This window comes from Cynocephalus volans, chromosome 2, assembly GCF_027409185.1.
Source record: "Cynocephalus volans isolate mCynVol1 chromosome 2, mCynVol1.pri, whole genome shotgun sequence".
NCBI lineage: Eukaryota > Metazoa > Chordata > Mammalia > Dermoptera > Cynocephalidae > Cynocephalus > Cynocephalus volans.
The window spans coordinates 227883900-227903497 of record NC_084461.1 but is presented as its reverse complement, the minus strand read 5'-3'; the positions used below and the strand labels follow the sequence as shown (position 1 = coordinate 227903497).

At 50.9% G+C, this 19598-nt stretch overlaps 1 protein-coding gene across 1 annotated transcript in view; it reads right to left on the bottom strand.

The window, feature by feature from the left end:
• The window catches only part of GRID1 (glutamate ionotropic receptor delta type subunit 1), a 709310-nt gene that overhangs the window by 489227 nt on the left and 200485 nt on the right, over window positions 1–19598 (bottom strand). The window contains exon 4 of the mRNA XM_063087271.1: window positions 7723–7928. Within this exon, the coding sequence (XP_062943341.1) occupies window positions 7723–7928 (206 nt within the window). The remainder of the gene's footprint in view (window positions 1–7722; window positions 7929–19598) is intronic.

Sequence of the window (19598 nt, the reverse complement as noted above, 5' to 3'; positions counted from 1 at the left end):
GCTTTTCATCTGAGGGACCATGAGCAAATCCCGAAATTCCCATGGGCTCCAGGGCTCTGCCATAGCCCTTCCTTTCCAGATTAGGTGAGTCAATGGGTCTGTATAAGGCGAACTTGATAAATAAAGGCAAGTTCCATCCCTCCCTCTGTTCCACATCCCCCTCATCTTCACACCCACCCCAGAGTTGAGCAATGTTGAAACAAGTAAGAGCCAGGAGGCTGTGGCCCCAGGTCACCTGCCAGCCATGTACTTCACCCCAGGAAGCTCACCTGCACACTGGGGCAATGGTAGATGGATTACAAACTGGTCCCAACCCTCCACCCCTTACTTTATCTACTGCCTTTGCAATGGGACTTTGTGGCTGCCCCCTCAGGAGGAGTCTTGCGTCCAGAGGTGGAGTCTTCTTCTTGGGCCAAGCACTTGGATTGGCTCTTGGGGAACTCTGCTGCTGCCATTGGACAGGTGAAGTCTAGCAAGCGGTTTCCCATCACCCCAGCTTACAGCAGGCCAGCTGCCATCCCCTTCAGCCAGCCCCGTTGAGACCCTCTGAGCCCAGCCCAGGTGTGCTAACCAGGAGACTCAACAAGGAATGGCACATGCTCACTGTTTCATGACACTGAGCTCCATGATGGCTTGTTATGCTGCACTGGCTAACAGATGCATAGGACTTCTCTCCAAGCAGAATGGTAGCTCGGGCATAGATGGCAAGGGACCCAGCTGCAGAGGTCGGCACCAGACGTGGGTTGCACAGCACAGCTTCTCCAGGATGGATTCATGCCCATTTGGATAATCTCAGCTCACCTCTGCCTTTCAGAACATCCTCTCCACACCTTCCTATGGCTTCCCCATGGGCTCTCCATCCAGCCCTCAGTCAGCAAAAGGCTGACTCATCACCCCAGGGGAGCCCCCCAAGCTGAACGCCCTTGGGGATCTGGGGAGCAGAAAGGGTAACTGACTTACTTCAGCTGCTGCAGGCTGTTTCCCTTTGCTGATGCCTATTTCTCATGCTGCTGCCTCCCTAGCCAAAGGGTCTACCTGCTAATTAGCCACAGAGACTACCCTGGTGAGGAGCTGACACTTTGCTCGTCTATTTAATGACCACAGAGGAAGAAAAGAACACCAGGTGTCTTCAGGCCCAAGCTTCAGGCACGTGCTCCCTCTCTCCGATCCCAGGAGGGAGCAGGCAGGCTTCGCAGACAGTCCAAGTAAGGCTTTCTGCACCTCTGAGCACCGGGAATGGGGTGGCACCATTCAAGATGTAACTCGGAATAGAAACTTTCAACCAGAAAATAAACTCCAGAAAGTGCAGCGGCGCTCAGGCATTTTCCCCTGGTGACTGCTCGGATGCTCCTTTGAAATATCAAAAATCAAACATTAAATTCTTTCAAAACAATGTTTTACTTGGGTGCCCTGCTTGGCTGGAGCATTAATAACATGTCTAGTCTGCCAGATGGGCCATCGAGATTCTAGAAAACGTCTGCATGGGGCAGAAGCCATGCTCCAGGGATCCCACCCTACACTGGCCTGTCAGTCGTCATGCACAGGCCCTGAAAAGGTGACTAATGAAGATGAACAAGCCCCAGTTCCAGCCCTAAACACTCCCAGGTCATATAGGGAAGGAGATGCAATGGGAATAACAGCTGGCGGGGGCTGGGCCAGCTTGTTCAGGATGTCGTAGGCCCTGTGGGATTTGATGGTGCTGTCACAGAGAGGGGACAGCAGGCTGGGACGCCAGAGGCTGGCAAGACCAGTGCTGGTCGGCGCCCTGGGAGGGAGCTCATGACAGCTTCCCCCACATGCATGGGGTTTGGAAGGGTGAGCAGGAAGGTGGGGACAGAGAAGGAAGGGGACGGCAGCCCTGTGGAGTCTTGGACAGGCCCTAACAGGACAGCTCCCTATCCCCCTCCCTGTCTCAGATTGGTCCTGAGTTCTGGCTGCTTCCCACAGCTGCTGAGCTCCAACCCACCAGAAGAAACTCTAGAAAATGTTTCTTCCTCATGATCTCATTTCTAAGAATTTCTGAGGGAAAAAATGGATTTCTCAGACTCAAAACACTTTTGCTAAAGTAGTAAGGCTTTAAAATCCATAAACAGTAGAACATAATTAAATGCAAATGTGCGGCCATATTTAAAAATTAATCTTCTATAATTAATTAGTAATTTAAAATATTCTGGTAAATGATACTTAAATGGCACAGAATTATCCGAGCTCCGAGTGATAAAGTCATCTGCGAAAGATGTACGGTGTTGAAGTGAGAAATATTTGCATATATCATGTGGGACAACAGAACATTGTGATTACTTAATCTACCTTTGCTATAAATGTATTTAAAAGCACAGTCTTTATGCTCAAATTGCAGGAGATTCACTCACTGCAGCGAACACTGAGAAGCAACTGATTTGAAGCCAGGAGTTACCCCAGGCTGTGCTTCTATGAAGGATTGAATTGGCCTCCAGCCACGCTCCATGACTGGGAGACCCACATCAGGGGCAGGAGGATGTTGGGAATGGCCCCTTTGGCCTTTGTTCTGTCACCCTCTACTCCACCCAGCCTGAGAAAAAGGTGGCATCCTCCCTCAGAGCAAAGGGAAGCTGTGCTACCAACCAGCTGTTCTCCGGGCAGCTCTCTCTCCCATTCCTCCTGCTACAGAAGGAGATGGCTGGCATCCATCTAGCTGCAGACATAAATGCCACCTGCTGCAACTGTCACTCAGCAACTGCCATCTCTCTCCCAAAGACGTAATGCCTTCCCCAGACCACTCTGCCACCCAAAATGCAGACATCCTGGTTGATGTGTGTGTGTGTATTTACATAGGGGTCTGCACAGCTGTGTGTGTCTATGTAAGTGTGTCAGTGCCTGCTGGGCTGTGCTAGCCTGAGGGTCTGGTTGTACCAGTGTATGTGGCTGTTTAGTTTATAACTGGATCAGCCTGTGTCTGTGTGTGTGCGCATGTGTGCAAAGGCATGTGCACGCGTGTGTCCCCAGTCCCCCACACCTGCCTGCACTGCAGCTCACCACCAACCCTCCCCCACACACTCATCTCTCTGCACCCTGAGCCCCACTGCCATGTGCCACAGCTGGGTCCAGGAGAGTCTCACCTGTAGGAGCAGCCCAGGCCCAGTTCCCTGACCCACCCAGGCCCAAAGCAGGGTTCTTAGGTAAGCTTAAGCCTTCCCAATAGCAGGAGTTTTAAGACCAAAGCCCTTGGTGATAGACTGGCCTAGGACTTGCTGACCAGCAAAAAAAGGCAACCGAGGTGCACGCACAAGAAGACCTAGTGTCAGGCCCTTCCTATTGGGTTCCTATTGACCAGCCACTGTGCAACAGGCCTTGCGTTGCCCTCAGAAGATAAAATGGTAACCGCCACCCAGGCCCTGGCCCTCAGGGCTCACACTCAGGTTGCCCAGCACCTGCGGGGCACACAGAGATGGACAGTGCCTGGGCCGGGCTGCCGGTCTCCTTATGAACTCTGAGCAAGAGCAGTACTCTTCTCCATGAAGTACACAAATGGCTTAAAATAGTTTAATTTTCTACTCTTTCCAGTGAGACAAAAGAGACGGGAAAGAGAAGAGAAGTACAGAGGAAACAAAGGAAGAGGGAGCCTGTGTACAGCTGGAGTTGGAGGCGCAGAAACAATAAGTGAGAGCGGAAAGAATGAAGTCCTGCAATCCCCAGGACGTCCACACACACCCAGAGTGGCTTCGATGGACGGCAGCCCCGGGAACAGCCCCTTCGCTGGCCGTTGGGAATGGCCATGGTGTGTGGCCACAATCTCCGATGTCACGGCTGGTCTCAGGGCGGAGGCTCCAGCCCTGCGTTTCCACCCAGGACTCGATATGGTTCCTGATCCACAGAAGATACTAATCAGTACTTGGTGGGTGGGTGGCTGGACAGATTGATGGATGAACGGACAGATGAACAAACGGATATATGGACAGACAGATGAATGAAATCCCCTCCAGGAAGTTGAAATGAAGCCCAGGGCCAAAATCGACTATGGTCTGGGGGTCTCCCCATCAAACCTGACCTAGAAAAGAACAAGAACAGTAAGACATTTAAACTGTGGGCCATTAACCTCTAACACCCTGAAAAGAACACCAAGAAAAACCCGGGCCTGAGGTTGACATTCCCAGCCCAGGCTAAGGATCCCCAGCCTCACCGCGGCCACTGCCCAAACCGCACGCTCACTGCTGCAACCGCACGACACGCAAGTCCCTGAGTACACTGAGGTCTGCTGACCCCCTCCCCTAGCCCCTCCTTGTCCATGAGGTCAGTGCCAGTTTATTCCTATAGTCCAAGCCCCAATGTTACCTACTCCAGGAAGCCTCCCTGGACCCTCTGACCACCCCCATCTCTCCCTGGCCAGAGGGCATTTCATTAAGGGTGGTCCTTAACGCTCTCACAAGACCTAGTCCACACCTCTGCCATTATAGGTAAAGGGGTCTGTTCACACGTCTGTCCTCCCCAGAGCTGAGAACCCTGTAAGAGCAGGGACAACAGCCTCAGTGCCCAGCACGGAACTTGGCACAGGCCTGGACGCACTACATGCTGGAGAAGTGACAGAGGAACCATGAGCAGAAGGGAAAATGCTCCAGTAGCCTTTGGTGGAATTCGCGAGCAAGGCCTCTGCCCTCGGCCTCTCTCAGCAGCTGCTGCCTTGGTCAGGGCAGGGATTCTGTGGCCCTGGGGTGGGGAGAGGAGAGCACACCCCACCTTCCCCAGAGGTGAGTCAGCTGACGGGCTTGCATGAGGAAAACATCATAAGTGGTTGTCACTGCCCACAGAATCCCCCACTTAGCAGCTAGTAGCCCAGAGAAGAACCCAGGCCCAGGCAAAGAGACAATAGGACAACCCACTCCCCCATTAGGGTGTGACTGGAAAGCTGTACCCTCACCTGCTAAGTCATGAGCAGCCTTGTTATGAAGGTTATAAATGACAGTGAATGAGCCAGCCTTAGCTAAATGTAAAAAATTCAAACAGATCCGTCTTCCTCCCTCACTCCCACTGGGCCAGGCTTTTCAAGCAGGGAAGGGGAGAAGTTACAGCTGGAAAGGCCACATAGCCCATATCAACTGTATCTCATCCGTGTCATCCCCGATGACATGGAACACAATATTGACATATAATCAATGACAGTGGGGACTGAGAGTCCATTTACTTCTCTGTAACAGTGTTTTGGGTTATCAAAATTCAGGACATGTTCTGGCAGTGGGTCACCCTTGTGAACATCATCTGTCCTTGTCACAACAAAGAGGGTATTGGGTCAGTCTGCTCAAGAAGCCCAAGCAAGCCTTCCAGGTAGCGATGAAGGCTTAATGAGGGACAGCATTCCCAGGTGTCTCCTAGGGGACCTGCTGGGCTAGCCAGTCGGACAGGACATGTTCCCCTCCAGAGTCCAGATTCCTTCCCCTGCCACTCTTAGTAGATACACTAAAATCCTTTGGGCATAAGCAACCTAAAAACCTCTGCCAGGCCCGGCCAGACACAGACAAACCAAATCTTCCCCCAGGAAACCAGCAGGGCCATATTTTATCCACTCCAGGGAGTGCAGTGTCTGTGTTTTCTGTAGTTATCACAGCACAGAAGACAGGGACTCTGCTGTGGGTCAGGTCTGAACTTGAATCCTGTTCAGTCCCTTAGTGGCTGTGTGGCCTTAAGCAAGTCATTTCACTTCTTTAGCTTTTCAGTTTTCTCATCTGCAAAGCGTGAGGACTGGAGAATGCACATGAAGAGTAGGCCCATGGTGGGCAGCCAGGAAACGATGGCTTCCTCCCCTCCTAGCAGCAGGGGCATGGACCACAGACCAGCCCTCTCACCCACTGGAGCTGCAGGCAACGGTGGGGGTGGCTGGCCCCATGCCCCACGCCCAAAGTCCAGATGCTGTTCTTCCCCTCGGTCTCCCGCCACCACTCCCAGGTGCTTGTCACTCTTGCCTCACATTAGGCATGGGCACTTTGGGAGCATCCCAAGCCCCGAAGCACCTGCAAGGCAAAGACCTAGCAAACGCCTGAGAGATTGGAAAGGCAACAGGCCACAGCTGAGCTAAGTGTGTCCAACACTGCAGGAGCCTGTGTAATTAACCACTTGGAAATATCATCTTTAGGCCAGTCTTGGTTCTGTGTTAAATCTTTGCATGGCCTAGAAACAGAAAGGGGCTGAATTCATGTGGAAGGGAAAGGCATGGAGGTGTGCCATGAGATGAAGACAGATGCTTCTGACAAGCTGCGTGCCAAACGCTTTATCACAGCTGTCATCTCCTCCACCCTATTACACAGATGAAGAAACTGAGGCTAAGAAGGGGAGGCAATGTGCCCAAGGTCACATACATAGTAAGCGAGGGAGCTGGGACTTGCTCCCAAATCCGTTTAACGGCAAGGCCAACATTCTTCCCAGTCCCAAGCTTTGAGGCAGAGCACGGCAGGAGGAAAGGAAGCAAGAGGAGGAGGCAAGGAGTTGGCGAGAAGAGAGAAGGAAAGAGGCTGGCGATGGGGTTAGCTGGCACCATCACCAGCGCAGACTCCAGCTGGAGAAATACAGCAAGGAGAAAAGCCATCCCGTGTGCACACCTCTGCAAATACACCACCAGGAACATCCGGAGAAAAGCCAGACTCGTCAGCGCTGCTAATCCTAGGCTGCCCCGTTACTGGGCTGAATCACTTCACACGGGGACATGCGTTCTAGTGAAAATGCCGAGGGCCAACAGGACGTTGCAGCCTGGCTGACCACCCGCATGATCCAGGCCTGATTAGCTGTGAGCATCAGGGCTGCCGGCCAGTCACACCACATTAAGCGTTCTGAATTTTATGTTCACTAGCAGTGAGCTTCATGCTGGCTCCTGATGCATGAGGTAGCATTTTGAGTAAAAATTAATCAGACGAGAAAGCAGAATAAGCAAAGTACATCAAATGGAATGAGTCTAATTCCACCTTTCACTTTCAATCAGAGAGGGACAAGGGGTCTGGGGTTGTGTGAATAAAGTGCAGGGAGCCCTGGGCCAGCCCTGCTCCTGGGCACAGCATACCCCCAGCATGCCCCCCAAAACCAACACAGGCTGGGGAGGAACCTTCAACCCCTGCTTGTCACTTCTCTGCCATTAGACTGCTGGGGCCAGCACCCATCAGCCAGCGCATAGAGTATTCTTAGATTGTCTGTTCTCAGATTAATGGATTCTTTGTTAAATTGGTGGGCCCTGTCTTCATTAGAAGGTCATAACCCTTAATACGGATGTTTTTTTAAAAGAAACACACACTGATTAGCCCACACAAGAAAAAAATAAGCACACACAACACATCGTTTGACGATATGCAACAGACACCTCCTCCAGGTGCTAACAAATCCCAAGGCAGACCTGCCCACCTCTGCAGAGAGCTGGAAATTTATCATATCCCTAGAGGCTTACTCCTGTTAACAAATGAGGAAAAGTTAAAGTTAAAAAAAATTGGCCTGAGTTTTGCCTCAGAAATCTCTGGCAGTGAGTTGTAAACAGGCTTCCCCCAGCCATCCCACAGCCTCTCAGAGTCTGGGCAGCCTTGGGTCACCTGTCACAGACCCATCAGGAGCCAAGTCAGGCTTGGGGTCTCCCCCTGCATGGCCATGAGCTGTGGGCTGAGGACCCATGGGTCCCCAGGTCCATGCTCCAGAGGACTGTGCCCTGCAGCCCCTGAGTCATCCCCCGTGGAGCCTCGGGCCCAGGCTCCTGCAGCCTCAGGCCCAACGACCTACCTCATTGATGAAGGAGTGGGCTCCGAGCGGGCTGAGCAGCAGGATGGCGCGGCGCAGCGTGTCCCGGTAGCGGTTCAGCTCCTCCGTCTTCATAGTGGTGAAGAGGCTGGTGAACACGTGGCTAATATTCTTGTCCACCTTTTGTAAAGAGACGTCAAGGCCCAGCCGCGAGGCCTGGTCCAGAAAGCTTTGGAGCCCACGGATATCTGAGAAGTGGAGGAAGAGGAGGAGGAGAGGATTGTCTATAAGTGGGAAGGGACCTTGCAGGGCGCCTAACCCCAACACCCCCCACCCACGCAGGCCACCACCAGAAACGAGGGTCCCAGCCAGCCTCATGTTCCGTTGGATGGAGGCTGCAAGATAACAGCTCAGTCCCAATGTCCTCACCTCATGCAGCCCCAAGAAGACTGTCTCCCACCATGGGAGGCCCTTTTTGCCATCTAACAGGTCCTGCAGACAGAAATCACCCTTCATGAGGAGCTCTCTTCTCTCCCTCCATGGGCCCCGTCCTGGCAGCTTTGTCATCCAGGCTATGTGCACTGGCGGGCCCTGGCCCCCAATTCCCTCTACCCTCCACTTCCCTCTGCTTCCCATGGCTGAGGCTTCTTGATACTCAGTGGCAAGCTGAGGCCACTGACTGCCCTGATGGTGGCTGGCCCAGCCTCAGGACATGCCCAGTTCCAGCCCTTGGTCCCTGCCCCAATCCTGTGGCTGAATAGCCCATACCATAGCACCCCAGCCCTGAGGCTGAGGACGCTGCCTTGCTTCAGGGACCTGATTTTCCTGGATAAAACATTCTTCTCCACTCTTTTTCAGCTGGGGTGACTCTCACCCCAAGTGCAATCAGAAGCTCACATCCTGACTGGTTCAGGGATGAGAAGATGGCCTGAGGGGGTCCACTGAGACTTTATCCGCACTTTGGTGGAGCACCTGGGAGAGAGGCCTGCTAGATCAAATTACCAGGAGGTGGGAGCCCAGAAGGGAGCCCAGAGCCCAGCTGTGCTGCATATTGGTACAAACCTACCCTCACTAGGGCTGGGGGTTGCTGAAATTTTTTTATCAGGGCCCAAATCAATCTTGGCAGCATCCCTGTCCAAACCATCTAGTTTCCCCAGAGGGAGACTTGCCCAAGAATGGAACAAACACAGAGTGAAGGTCTGAGAGTGACAGTCCTGATGATGTCATTCAAGCCTCTGGGTCATCTGTGTCTGAAGCCTGTTTCTCCTGGACTTTTCAATTCCATGAGCCAATGGATTCTCTTTCCTGCCTAAGGTAGGTTTCTGTCACCTGTCATCCAAAGTCCCTAACCATAGGCCACTTTTTCAAAGCCCAGGCTCATCTTTGCAGTCCTCCTCCCAAAAGCAAGCCCCGCTCCTGAGTCACACCCTCCAAAGGACACTCCAGCTCTGCCCAAATCCCACAAGCTGCACTCTCCCCATGCCCTGGGCTTCCCATGGGTACACCCTGGTCCTTCCAGTTACCGGGTATCAAAATCATAGTGAACAGTGTTAATACAACCAGATTTTGTTCCCAACCAGTTCCTCTCCAAATTATCTCTTTGTGCCATTCCACAAACCTCTTGAGCTCCACACACACCAGGCACCATGTGTGCTGCTCCAGGGGTCCCTGGGCTGGGGCCGCTTCTTGCCAGGAGCATAGGCTCACCTGTAAGTCTAGTCCCAGCTGGACTGTGACAGCAGCCGTCATGGAGAACTAAACACAGCACCAAGGAGGAGGGCAGAGCATCGCAGCAGTCATGATTGGGGCACTGGGGCCTGTGCACAGGACCTCTGCTCCCTACCACAGGGGTAATCCCTGGACCGGTGCCTCAGCTACTACCATGGACTCCGACACTTAGGTTTTATTATAATTACTTAAACACTTGGGCAAATCACCCATCACCTTTGAGTCTGAGGGTCTCGTCTGTAAACTGGGGATGAAAATTACCAACTACCATTTTCATGGGATTCTAAGAAACTAGAGTTCCTGTGGGGAACACCTGCTGTGTCTCAGGGGCCTGTGCCTGGGAGTCAACCTCCTGATGGCCCATGGGGACAGTATGTCAGTCCCCAGATGAGGACCTGGGAGCCCTTCCAGAGTGGGCACACGTATGCCTGACATTCAAGCTGGTGGCACCTGTGTTCCATTCCAGCAGTGACCTCAGCCTGCCCCTCATCTATTGGCAGCCTGGTTCCTAGGGCACAGCTATGCACCCAAACCCACTTGCCCAGCAACACACAGGCCTTTCTCTGCCCACCGAATTGGACAGAAAGTAGTTGCCAGGTAGCAGGAAGGACCCTCCTCACCTAGCCCCAGGGCTGGGACAGGTGGCCTGCACAGGGCTCCTCCAAAGTAAGGAAAGGTGACCAACTGAGGACCACACAGTGCCTCACACCTGCCCCAGCACACAATGCCCCCAACACACAGGCTCTGGGCTGTCAACACCCCTCAGTTTCCCAGAGAGGACGTTCAGCCCCCATTGGTCTGCTCAGAATTCTGGAAATCTGTAGCCCAAAGCCTCTTGAAAGAAAAATTGAAGAGGTTAAAGCACCTCTTCTAAACCAATCAGAGGGTGTGGCAGGTGAATGTGCAGGGAGGGGAGACCCCCAACTAGAAATCCTCAGTGCTGTGTCAGCCCCAGGCCCTCCCTCTCCTGAGCACAGCACAGATCACACCTGCCCATCGTGAGCTGCCAAAGTCTCAGCACCAAGCAGCCACCCATGCTAAAACCAGCAGTAGGTTGCAGGGCTGGGCCTGCCCAGCTTTCCACAGGTGCCAAGGAGGGTCTCCCCTGGATCTGGACTGTCCAATAACATAGCCACTAGCCACATGTGGCTATTTAAACTTAACTTCAATTAATCAAAATGAAACAAAATTATACACTCAGTTCCTCAACCACACTAGCCACATTTCAAGTACTCAACAGCCACACCTGGCTGGAGGCTACTATATCGGACAGCGCAGATAGAGAGGATATGTGAGAGAGCATTGCAGAAAGTGCCATTGCACCTCACTGCCTGGAGAAGCTGACTTTTAGCCAGCGTGGTACAATGGGCTCTCTATCCCCAGCCTTTTGCCCTGCCATTGTGAAGTCCCCTCCAGCTCTGGCTCTGGCCTCAGCCACATGACCTGCTTTGGCCTATAGGACAGTAGTAAACGTGACGCAGAGAGAAGTTTGAATAGGAGTTTGTGCATTTCCATTTCCACTCTTGAACCCTGCCACCAGCATGAGAACACCCTGGGGCTAGCCTTCTGGAGGGATGCAGAGACACTGAGAAGAACCAGGCTGGCCCCAGGCAGCTACCCTAGCCACCTGGCAGAACTCAGACACATGAGTGAGCCGAGGGCAAAACTGTCTGGTCGACCTATAGACTCATAAAAAAAATAATGAAGGACTATTGTTCTAAGCCACAGTTTGGGGATGATTTGGGGATGGTTTGTTTCCCAATAACTGAGTAGTAGACCAAGGTCACTGGATGCATTATATCGATACAGCTGATGAAAAAGTAATGGAAGAGCAAGGCTTGTACCTTGAGAAGTCACCTCACCACAGTTTGCCATGGCATTACACACAGAGGGCTGAGAGTGAGCTAGCCCTGAGGCCAGGCCACATGTCCACAGGCAGATTCTGCAGCCCTGTCCCTTCCCCAGGACACCAACAGTCCTCACTGCCCAGTGGCCTTGGTTGTGACCTAGAACTGAGCACAGCCGAAGGGAGAGGCATGAAGGTGAGACCCTGAGGCCCCCCATCTACCAGCTCCCACTCCTCTTCCAGCACCTTCCTACTGCGAGTCTTTAATGTGGCAGAAATTGACGACATCTGCAGAGAGTACCTTCTGCACATTTACACGAGGACATGCACCGTGATGGCTCCCATGGGTCTATGAGTCTGGTGGGGCCACAGGGACCTCACGCATAACGTCAGCATGGCCAGCCCTCTCATGCTGGGAGAGAAGTCTCCTTCAGCCCTTTCCCTGAGGTCCCCCTACCTAAAGCCATCTCAAATGCAGGACTGTTTCATTTCTTTAGGGAATAGGAGGTGCATGGACAGGTGGCAACTGCCTTGGGACCCAAAGTACACTGGAGGACATGCACACATGACGAACACAGCCCTCAGAGCTCCTGCACGCCCTCGGCTGCTGCGTTTCTGCTGCTATTGGGGTAGACAGATGGGACTGAGCCATCGGATAGAGTGCAAGCTCCCTGTCAGTATCAGCGGCTGGCTCCTCACACCTGGAGTTAGTGATGCGGGCTGAAGGCAGCGTTCCCCAGGGACCACAGCCCCTGGCTATGACCGCCTGCTCCCACTTGTCTAAAAAGGTCGGCTCTCAGCCTCTGTTCTCAGAATCTCTTCCTCAGCTGCACCTGGGGCGGGCTGGAGGCAGACTGCAGTGAAAGGCACGAGATGCCTCTGCAGCGCCCCTCATCCCCCAGGGACGGGGCCAGGGAAGCCCGCTTCCCCAACAAAAGCCCTTTTCTCCCTGCAAGAGGCTGAGTTTGCAATGCCACCAACTTCATCCCCTCAAAAAAGCCAGCTTCTTGCTGCTGCTCCCCGGGAAGGGCAGACCAGGGACAGAGCTGGGGTTGCTCCTGGGGCAGCAGAGTGAGCACCCAGGAGTCCCTCTGCCCCCATGGAGTTCTGGACTGAGCCCCAGGCCCTCCCAGTGAGCCTCCTAAGTAGACTGACCGCCCTGTCTGCCACCCTGGTGGCGGCTGCCCCCACCAGATGCACCTGACTCTGGGAAGGGAGCTGACTGGGGCCACATCAGGCCTTCCAACAGCCCTGTCCCAGGAAGGGCACAAGAAGGCACATGGCCCCTTGCATTGGCCCCCTACAGGGGCAGGAAGAGGCTCTCAGGAGAGGAATCCTTCTCCCCAAGAAAGGAGGTAGCTCAGGGAGCACAGGCAAGGCCATTCCTATGAGAAATGTGATGTGACGACACCCCAGGACAGTCCTCAGGGCCACTTGCCCCTCCCAGCTTCCCTACACCTTTGTTGGACTCTCAGAGGCCTTGGTCACCCGAAGTCTTTCCAATACCCAAACCTGACCAAGTCCTCCTGCTAATGCTCATTGTGATGGTTACTTTTTAGCGTCAACTTGACTGGATTAAGAAATACCTAGAAAACTGGTAAAGCATTGAGTTGGGGTATTTCTGTGAGGGTGTTTCCAGAGGAGATTAGCATGTGAGCCTGAGTGGACTTGGGGGGAAGGTCCATCCTCAGTGTGGGCAGCACCATCCAACCTGCTGGAGGCCCAGAGTACAAACCAAAGGAGGAGAATGGGCCAGTGTCTCTCTCTCTCCCTCTGCCACCCTCCCCACACTGGAGCTAGGATACACTCTCCTGCCTCTGGACATCAGAACTCCAGCCTTTGGACTCCAGGACCTACACCACAGGTCCCCCAGGTGCTCAGGCCTTCAGACTTGGACAGAGCCATGCTACTGGCATCCCAAGGTCTCTTGCTTGCTGAGACCTGTCATGGGACTTCTCAGCCTCCATAATTGTGAGCTAATTCCTCTAATAAATCCCTCCCATATATGTGTATCTATATCCTATTGGTTCTGTCCCTCTGGAGAACCCTGAATAATTCTCTCATCCATTCCTTCTTTTCTCCAATATTCATTGAGAGCTTTCCCTGTGTTGATCCCTTCCCTGGGAGCTGGGAAACAAAACTGAATGAGCCCATGGCATTGTTACTGTCATGGAACTTACGTTTGAGGAGCTGAGAACAGGCCACAACAAATAAACAGCAGGTAAACAGATCATTTTCAACAGTGAAAAGAGACCTGAAGAAAACAGATGTTCAGCTGGAAGGGCGTGTGGGGGTGGGAGTGGGAAAAGCTCCCGTGAGGAAGCGTCAGTGAGAAGGAGGCAGCTCTAGAAACCTCTCAGTGAAGAGCACTCCAGACAGAAGAAATAGCATATAGAAAGTTCCAGAATGAGGCATCTTTGACACCAAATGAAGAAGGGCCTTGCTCATCCTGTGACGGGTCCTGGCATGTGGAGGTGCCAGGGAAGGGAACTAGGGGTCCATGGGCACCAGGGACCACCAGTGGAGGAGGGGAGGCCACAGGCCCAAGTTTCCATCCCTCCCCCTCCACAGACCAGCTTCCTAATGCTCGGCACCTCCCAGCCCCTGTCCCTCTACAACTGAGTCTGGCTCCACCCACACCCCTCTGCTCTAAAGCTCCTGCCAAAGTCGTCAACAAACGAGGGGTCCTCCTCTGTCTTTGTCGTCCATGGGTTCTCCAGATACCCAGCCTGTGACCACTCTCCTAGAAGCCCTCTCCTCTCTGGGCTTTCAGACACACATAACACGCCCCTCTGCTCCCCCCAGTTCCCAATCTCCTCCCCTCACGCACTCCTGGTCACGTTCCTAGCTAATCCTGGGCTTCCCTGTGCATCGCCTGCCCCTCCTGTACCTAGATCTCCGAGAACAGCTCTGCCAGACACACGGCAACAAAGGCCCACATCGTAGGCTGGTCAAGGCCACTCAACTTTTCCTCCTAAACATCTCCTGAGCACATCTCCCCTCTCCGTTCTCATGTGCGGCTCCTCCCTAGACTTCTGCAACAGTCTCCTGCAAGATCCCTGACCCTAGTGTCTGCCCTCCAGTGCATTCCCCCAGAATGTTCTCTCTCTCATAATACAGCCTTCCTGTAAACCTTCAACGAATAACACAAGTTTATTTAAAAGTTGCCAAGAAATTTATATCCTCAAAAGCATAAATCAATTACAAACAAATGAAAAGCCTTCTAGAGACTTTATTATTGCACACAAAATAAACTCCGTACATCTTAGCTTGATACATAAAAGACTCTCTGGTCATAACAGCTTCTTCTATTTTTGCTGTTAGGTTGCCATCACCTAGCTCCACCTCCACCACCACCAAGCTGGGTCCAGGAACAGAAGCTCTTTGCCCTTCCCTGGAAATCCTACACAGACACACACACACACACACAGACAAACACACACACACACAGACACACAGACACACACACACACATACACAGACACACACACACACACACACACACACACCCTCCACCTATTCTTCCAGTTTGGATTCACAGAGCCCCACGCCTCCATCAGGACCCAATTCAAACCATTCTTCCCCCTGAGGCCATCTCAGATTTTTGAGTTGGAATCCATGCCTCTCTCAAATTTAATAACATTAAATAATCAATGTTATTAATAAATAATAATATTAGATAACAATATATAGGAAGCAGGAACTAGGTCTTCCTCATTCCTCTACCCAACCACAAGGCTCAGTGCCTAGAACAGTCAGGAACAGTCAGTGTGTGGAATCAAATTGTCCTATAGCAAGAAGCAGCCTAAAGTCCAACGTGACTTCAGCAGCCACACAAAGCCCTACCAGGCAAGGAACTGAAGTCGGGAAAAGCTTTATCAAAAATCTAAGGTTATAGCTGTGACTCTCTCACCACTACTTTGAAAAAAATCAGATAGTTACAGGGTATTTTAAATACTTTCTTTCTGAAAAGTAATTGAAATGAAAGAACATATTTCAAATTGCTTCCCCTACTATTTTCAATTTCTGAGGAAGGGCCAAGCATTGAAAGTGCTTACAAAGAATATTTCACCGTCTGTAATGTACGCATATATGGATGAAGGCTGCCGCCTCGCACCCAGGAGAAGTTCACAGCTAGATGTGTTTGGGGATTATTGGCAAATTTTCCAAACACCAAAGACATAACTTTGATTCTATTGACATTTTTTTTTTAACCTTTTTTCTCTCTGGGCCCCCAAAGATATGCTTTGCATTTCCTCCCAGATGCAGTTTACCCGTCATTCCTCCCTCTCTCCCTGCTTCCTTCCTTCCATCCTTGCTCCTTTCCTTCCTCGAATATTTCCTGAGCACTGTTCTGGGTCAGGCCCCATGCTGGGCACCAGAGCAGCAGAAATCAGAACTTCACAGCCATGTCCTCAGGGGGCTCTCAGTCCTGAGGGTTATACTGACTGCAAAGCAGGGACAGACTCCCTTCTGCCAGCCATTTACAGGCCTGCTAGGGGCCAGAATGTGATCCGTTTGCAGACTGCACTTCATGAATAAGTTAATTCGCTGCAATCAATCAATGTAGCTGACTCTATGGGAGTCAGGCAGGGCACCAAGCAGACCAAGGGACTCTGCAAAGGGAGAAGCAGAGAGCACAGGCATGGCACATCTGGCATGGATGCAGCCTCTAGAAGCAGGCCTCTCCCTGTCACAGGGTGACAGGGTCCCCCAGAACCCAGGCAGGGGCATTCTTCAGAGGAGCAGAACGGCAGTGTCCCATCACCCTCAGCAGCACAAGGCCACTGCTCTAGGTCTTCTTGCTGAGAGTCTCATTTCTCCTGTCCTGGTCACAATCCCAGCTGACCAGACAGCAGTCATGGAGGGGGTACTCCAGAGTGACATCCCATCCCCCACCCAAAAAAGCCCATCCTCTGTATTAACCATATCTTTTACTTTCTGTGTTTTGCTGCTCTTTCATCTGGGCCTTGCTGACCCAGGAGAGCCTGTCTCTGCCAGGGTTAGCCAGTTCCTAGAGACAGTAAACAACTTGCCCCAGAGCACCCCTTTCACACACAGCCAATCCAGAGTCTCCTGTCACACACAAGGCCATGGCACACCAGCCCTAATCACCCCAGGGCCAGGAACCAGACAACTGGGGGCACCCCTATGCCTCGAAGCCCTCTGAAATTATTCAAACTAGCCAGTGCTATACCTGCTTACCCTGCCTCCCTGTTCCTTCCTGCAGATATCACAATCAAGGCTCTTACCCACAGTCCTCCCTTGCCCTCCACCTTCTGCATCCCCATGTGGCCCTGTGGTGTGGCATGTCCTCTTCTCTTGGGATCTGTGAATATAATCAACTATCTTTTCAATGATAGTCATCTCCTGATCTGTTGACCTTGCCATACCTAAATAATAACAACACCTATGTACACTGCAGTATTACTCACGATAGCCAAGATATGGAATCAACATATCAATGGATAAATGGATAAAGAAAATGTGGTATGTATACACAATGTAATATTATTCAGCCTTTAAAAAGAAGAAAATTCTGCCATTTGTAACAACATGGATGAACCAGGAGCACATTCTGTTAAGAGAAATAAGCCAGACACAGAAAGACAAATACTACATGATCTCACTTATATGTAAAGTATGAAAAAGTTGGACTCACAGAAACAGAGAGTAAAATGGTGGTTACCAGAGGCTTGGGGGTGGGAGAATTAGGGAGATGTGGGTCAAAAGACATAAGATTTCAGTTAGAAAGAAGGAATAAGTTCAAGAGATCTATTGTACAAATGGTGACTACAGTTTATAACAATATATTGTATATTTGAAAATTGATAATGGAGTAGATTTTAGGTGTTCTCACCACAAAAGAAAATACTAAGTGTATGAGGTAATGCATATGTTAAATAGCTTGATTTAGCCATTCCACAATGTATACATATATCAAAACATCATGTTGTACTCCAAAAATATATACAACTATGACTTGTCAAAAAAAAAAAAAAAAAGAAACATGATCTTCCATGGTGACCTGGGGTGCAGAGCTTAAGGAAGGGCACAGAGAAGCAGCCCCGTTGGCCCCACTCCCCAGGTTGCACAGAATAGGGGCAGGCATGGGTTCAAATCCCATCCTCACTAGCTGGGCAAACTTGGGCAATGACGCCTCTGCACCTATTTCTGCACCTGCAAAGCAGAGCTAACCCACCTTCCATACAGGAGCACCAGACCCTTCAGTGAGGGGCATACATTACAGTTGGTGCTGAGCAGAGCCCACATTCAGCAGCTGTCAATCCCTCCAGCCCTCTCATCAGCACCGGGAACATCCCCAAAAGGGCTTCCAAATGAGCCAATCATCTCTCTTGTTCGAGAGGCTCATCAAGAAGGGAGGGGCCATCCTGACAATAGGATGATACAATAGAAGACTAAAAAGGTCACTCTCCCTTCTGTGATAATGGAAATTCCAAAGTTGTAAAGTGGCTGAAGGAGAAGGTCTGTCATTGAAAACTCTGAGAAAGGCAACACATTTCTGTCTCTCATAAGGGCCAAAAGTGTCCAGGTGACTTCTGCTGGGACAGGTTTCAGAACCAGCCACAAAGCCATCCAGGGGATCAGGTCTTCTGGATGATTTTTGCAGATGCGTGTACATGGTGCATCTACACACATGCCATTTCAGACATAGAAGTCCCTGCATGAGCCATGCCCACACCCCCTGCCTGGGGCCCTGACAATGGGGGGCATGTTCGGTTTCTCACCAGGCTCTATTCCTTCCCATTTGTAAAATAAACATAAGGGAAAAACATTTTAAATAATCAGGCTAGAAGATTGAGATTAAAAACAATTTAAAATAAACATCTACTCTGGCACTTTGGAAAAAACATACCACGCTGCATTAAGTGCTTTGAATTAAGTAAATTATACCAAGTAATTAATTTACATAATGATGAAGATTTGCATTTTACACATGGTACAATGAAAATAGGTTTATAAAATAATTCTTCGCCAACTTCTGTTCCAAGTTGGGTTCCAGTATTTGGACAAAATTCGGCAGTGTTTATCTGCTACTGTCTTTTATGTTTCAAATCTCTGGCTCCTTCAATATATTTTTTTTTAATCTGGTGGGTCCCTTATTCCCATTGCAATAAATAGTCCCTTTGATTTGCAATCCCCTTCCATCAACTGAGTGAGCTCATATTTTTAAAGAATTCATAACATGCTAATGATGTTTAGAATTTTCACAAACAGAGTTTGATGTCCGTCCTTGTCACCTTTCACTTACGAGGTATTTGTTATTAATTTTAGCAGTTCTGCCTCCAAAATTTGTAGGGATGGTTTTCAAAGTCCTGCTGCTTTGGATGCCATCTTCTTGGGATGAGAAATCAGCATGGCATTTCCTGACAGACTTCTTTCCTGCAACGACAGTCCCCTCAGGGCAGGACCGAGACGCCGGCTGATCATGCCTAGCAGGTAGCTGGGCATGAGACCCTCAAGGAGACTGGCCTCCAGCCTGGAGAAGCTTCTCCAAGTCTTCAGGTCCTTGGTGCCTGCAGGCTGGGAGCCAGTACATCCCTCTCCCCTAGCTGCTGGATGCTTAGACAGCTTTGTTTCTTTCCTCCCTCCTATGTGGAAGGCTAACCATCCCATTTGACAGGTGAGAAAACCGAAGGCCTGAGACGTTGAGTTCTTCCGCCAACATCAGACAAAAGAACAACCCACATCTGTACTTTGAGGGAGCTCTGGATGTTTTCCTGGCCTTCTGTCTAATTTAAGTAAGATCCCAAAGCAAATGTAGAGAAGTAATTTCCAGGTGTTTACCCAAAACTGCCACGTTTGAATTTTCAAGGGGCTGCAAAGCCAATGTGTTTGCTTTTTGCTAATGCCGCAGCCAAATGACCTCCCTCCATGGCATGGCAGAACCAATGATGGGATGATCATAACAGCACATCGTGGTGTGAATGTTTGTGTCCCCCCAAAATACATATGTTGAAATCCTAATCCTGATGGTATTATGAGGTGGGGTCTTTGGGAAGTAATTAGTTCTGAGGTGCTGCCTTCGTGATGGGATTTGTGCCCTTATAAGAGAGGAAGAGTCTAGATCTTTCTCTCTCTACCATGTGAGGACACAATGAGAAGGCAGCCCTCTGCAAACCAGGATGATGGCGCTCACCATACACCAGATCCAGAACCTTGATCTTGGGCCTCCCAGGCTGCAGAACTGTGAAAAGTAAATGTTTGTTGTCTAAGCCACCCAGCATAAGGCATTCTGTTATAGTAGCCAGAGCTGACTAGTACACAGCACAGGCTTTTTGAGGTCTGACTTTGTGTCAGGCACTGTGCTAAGTAAATTGCA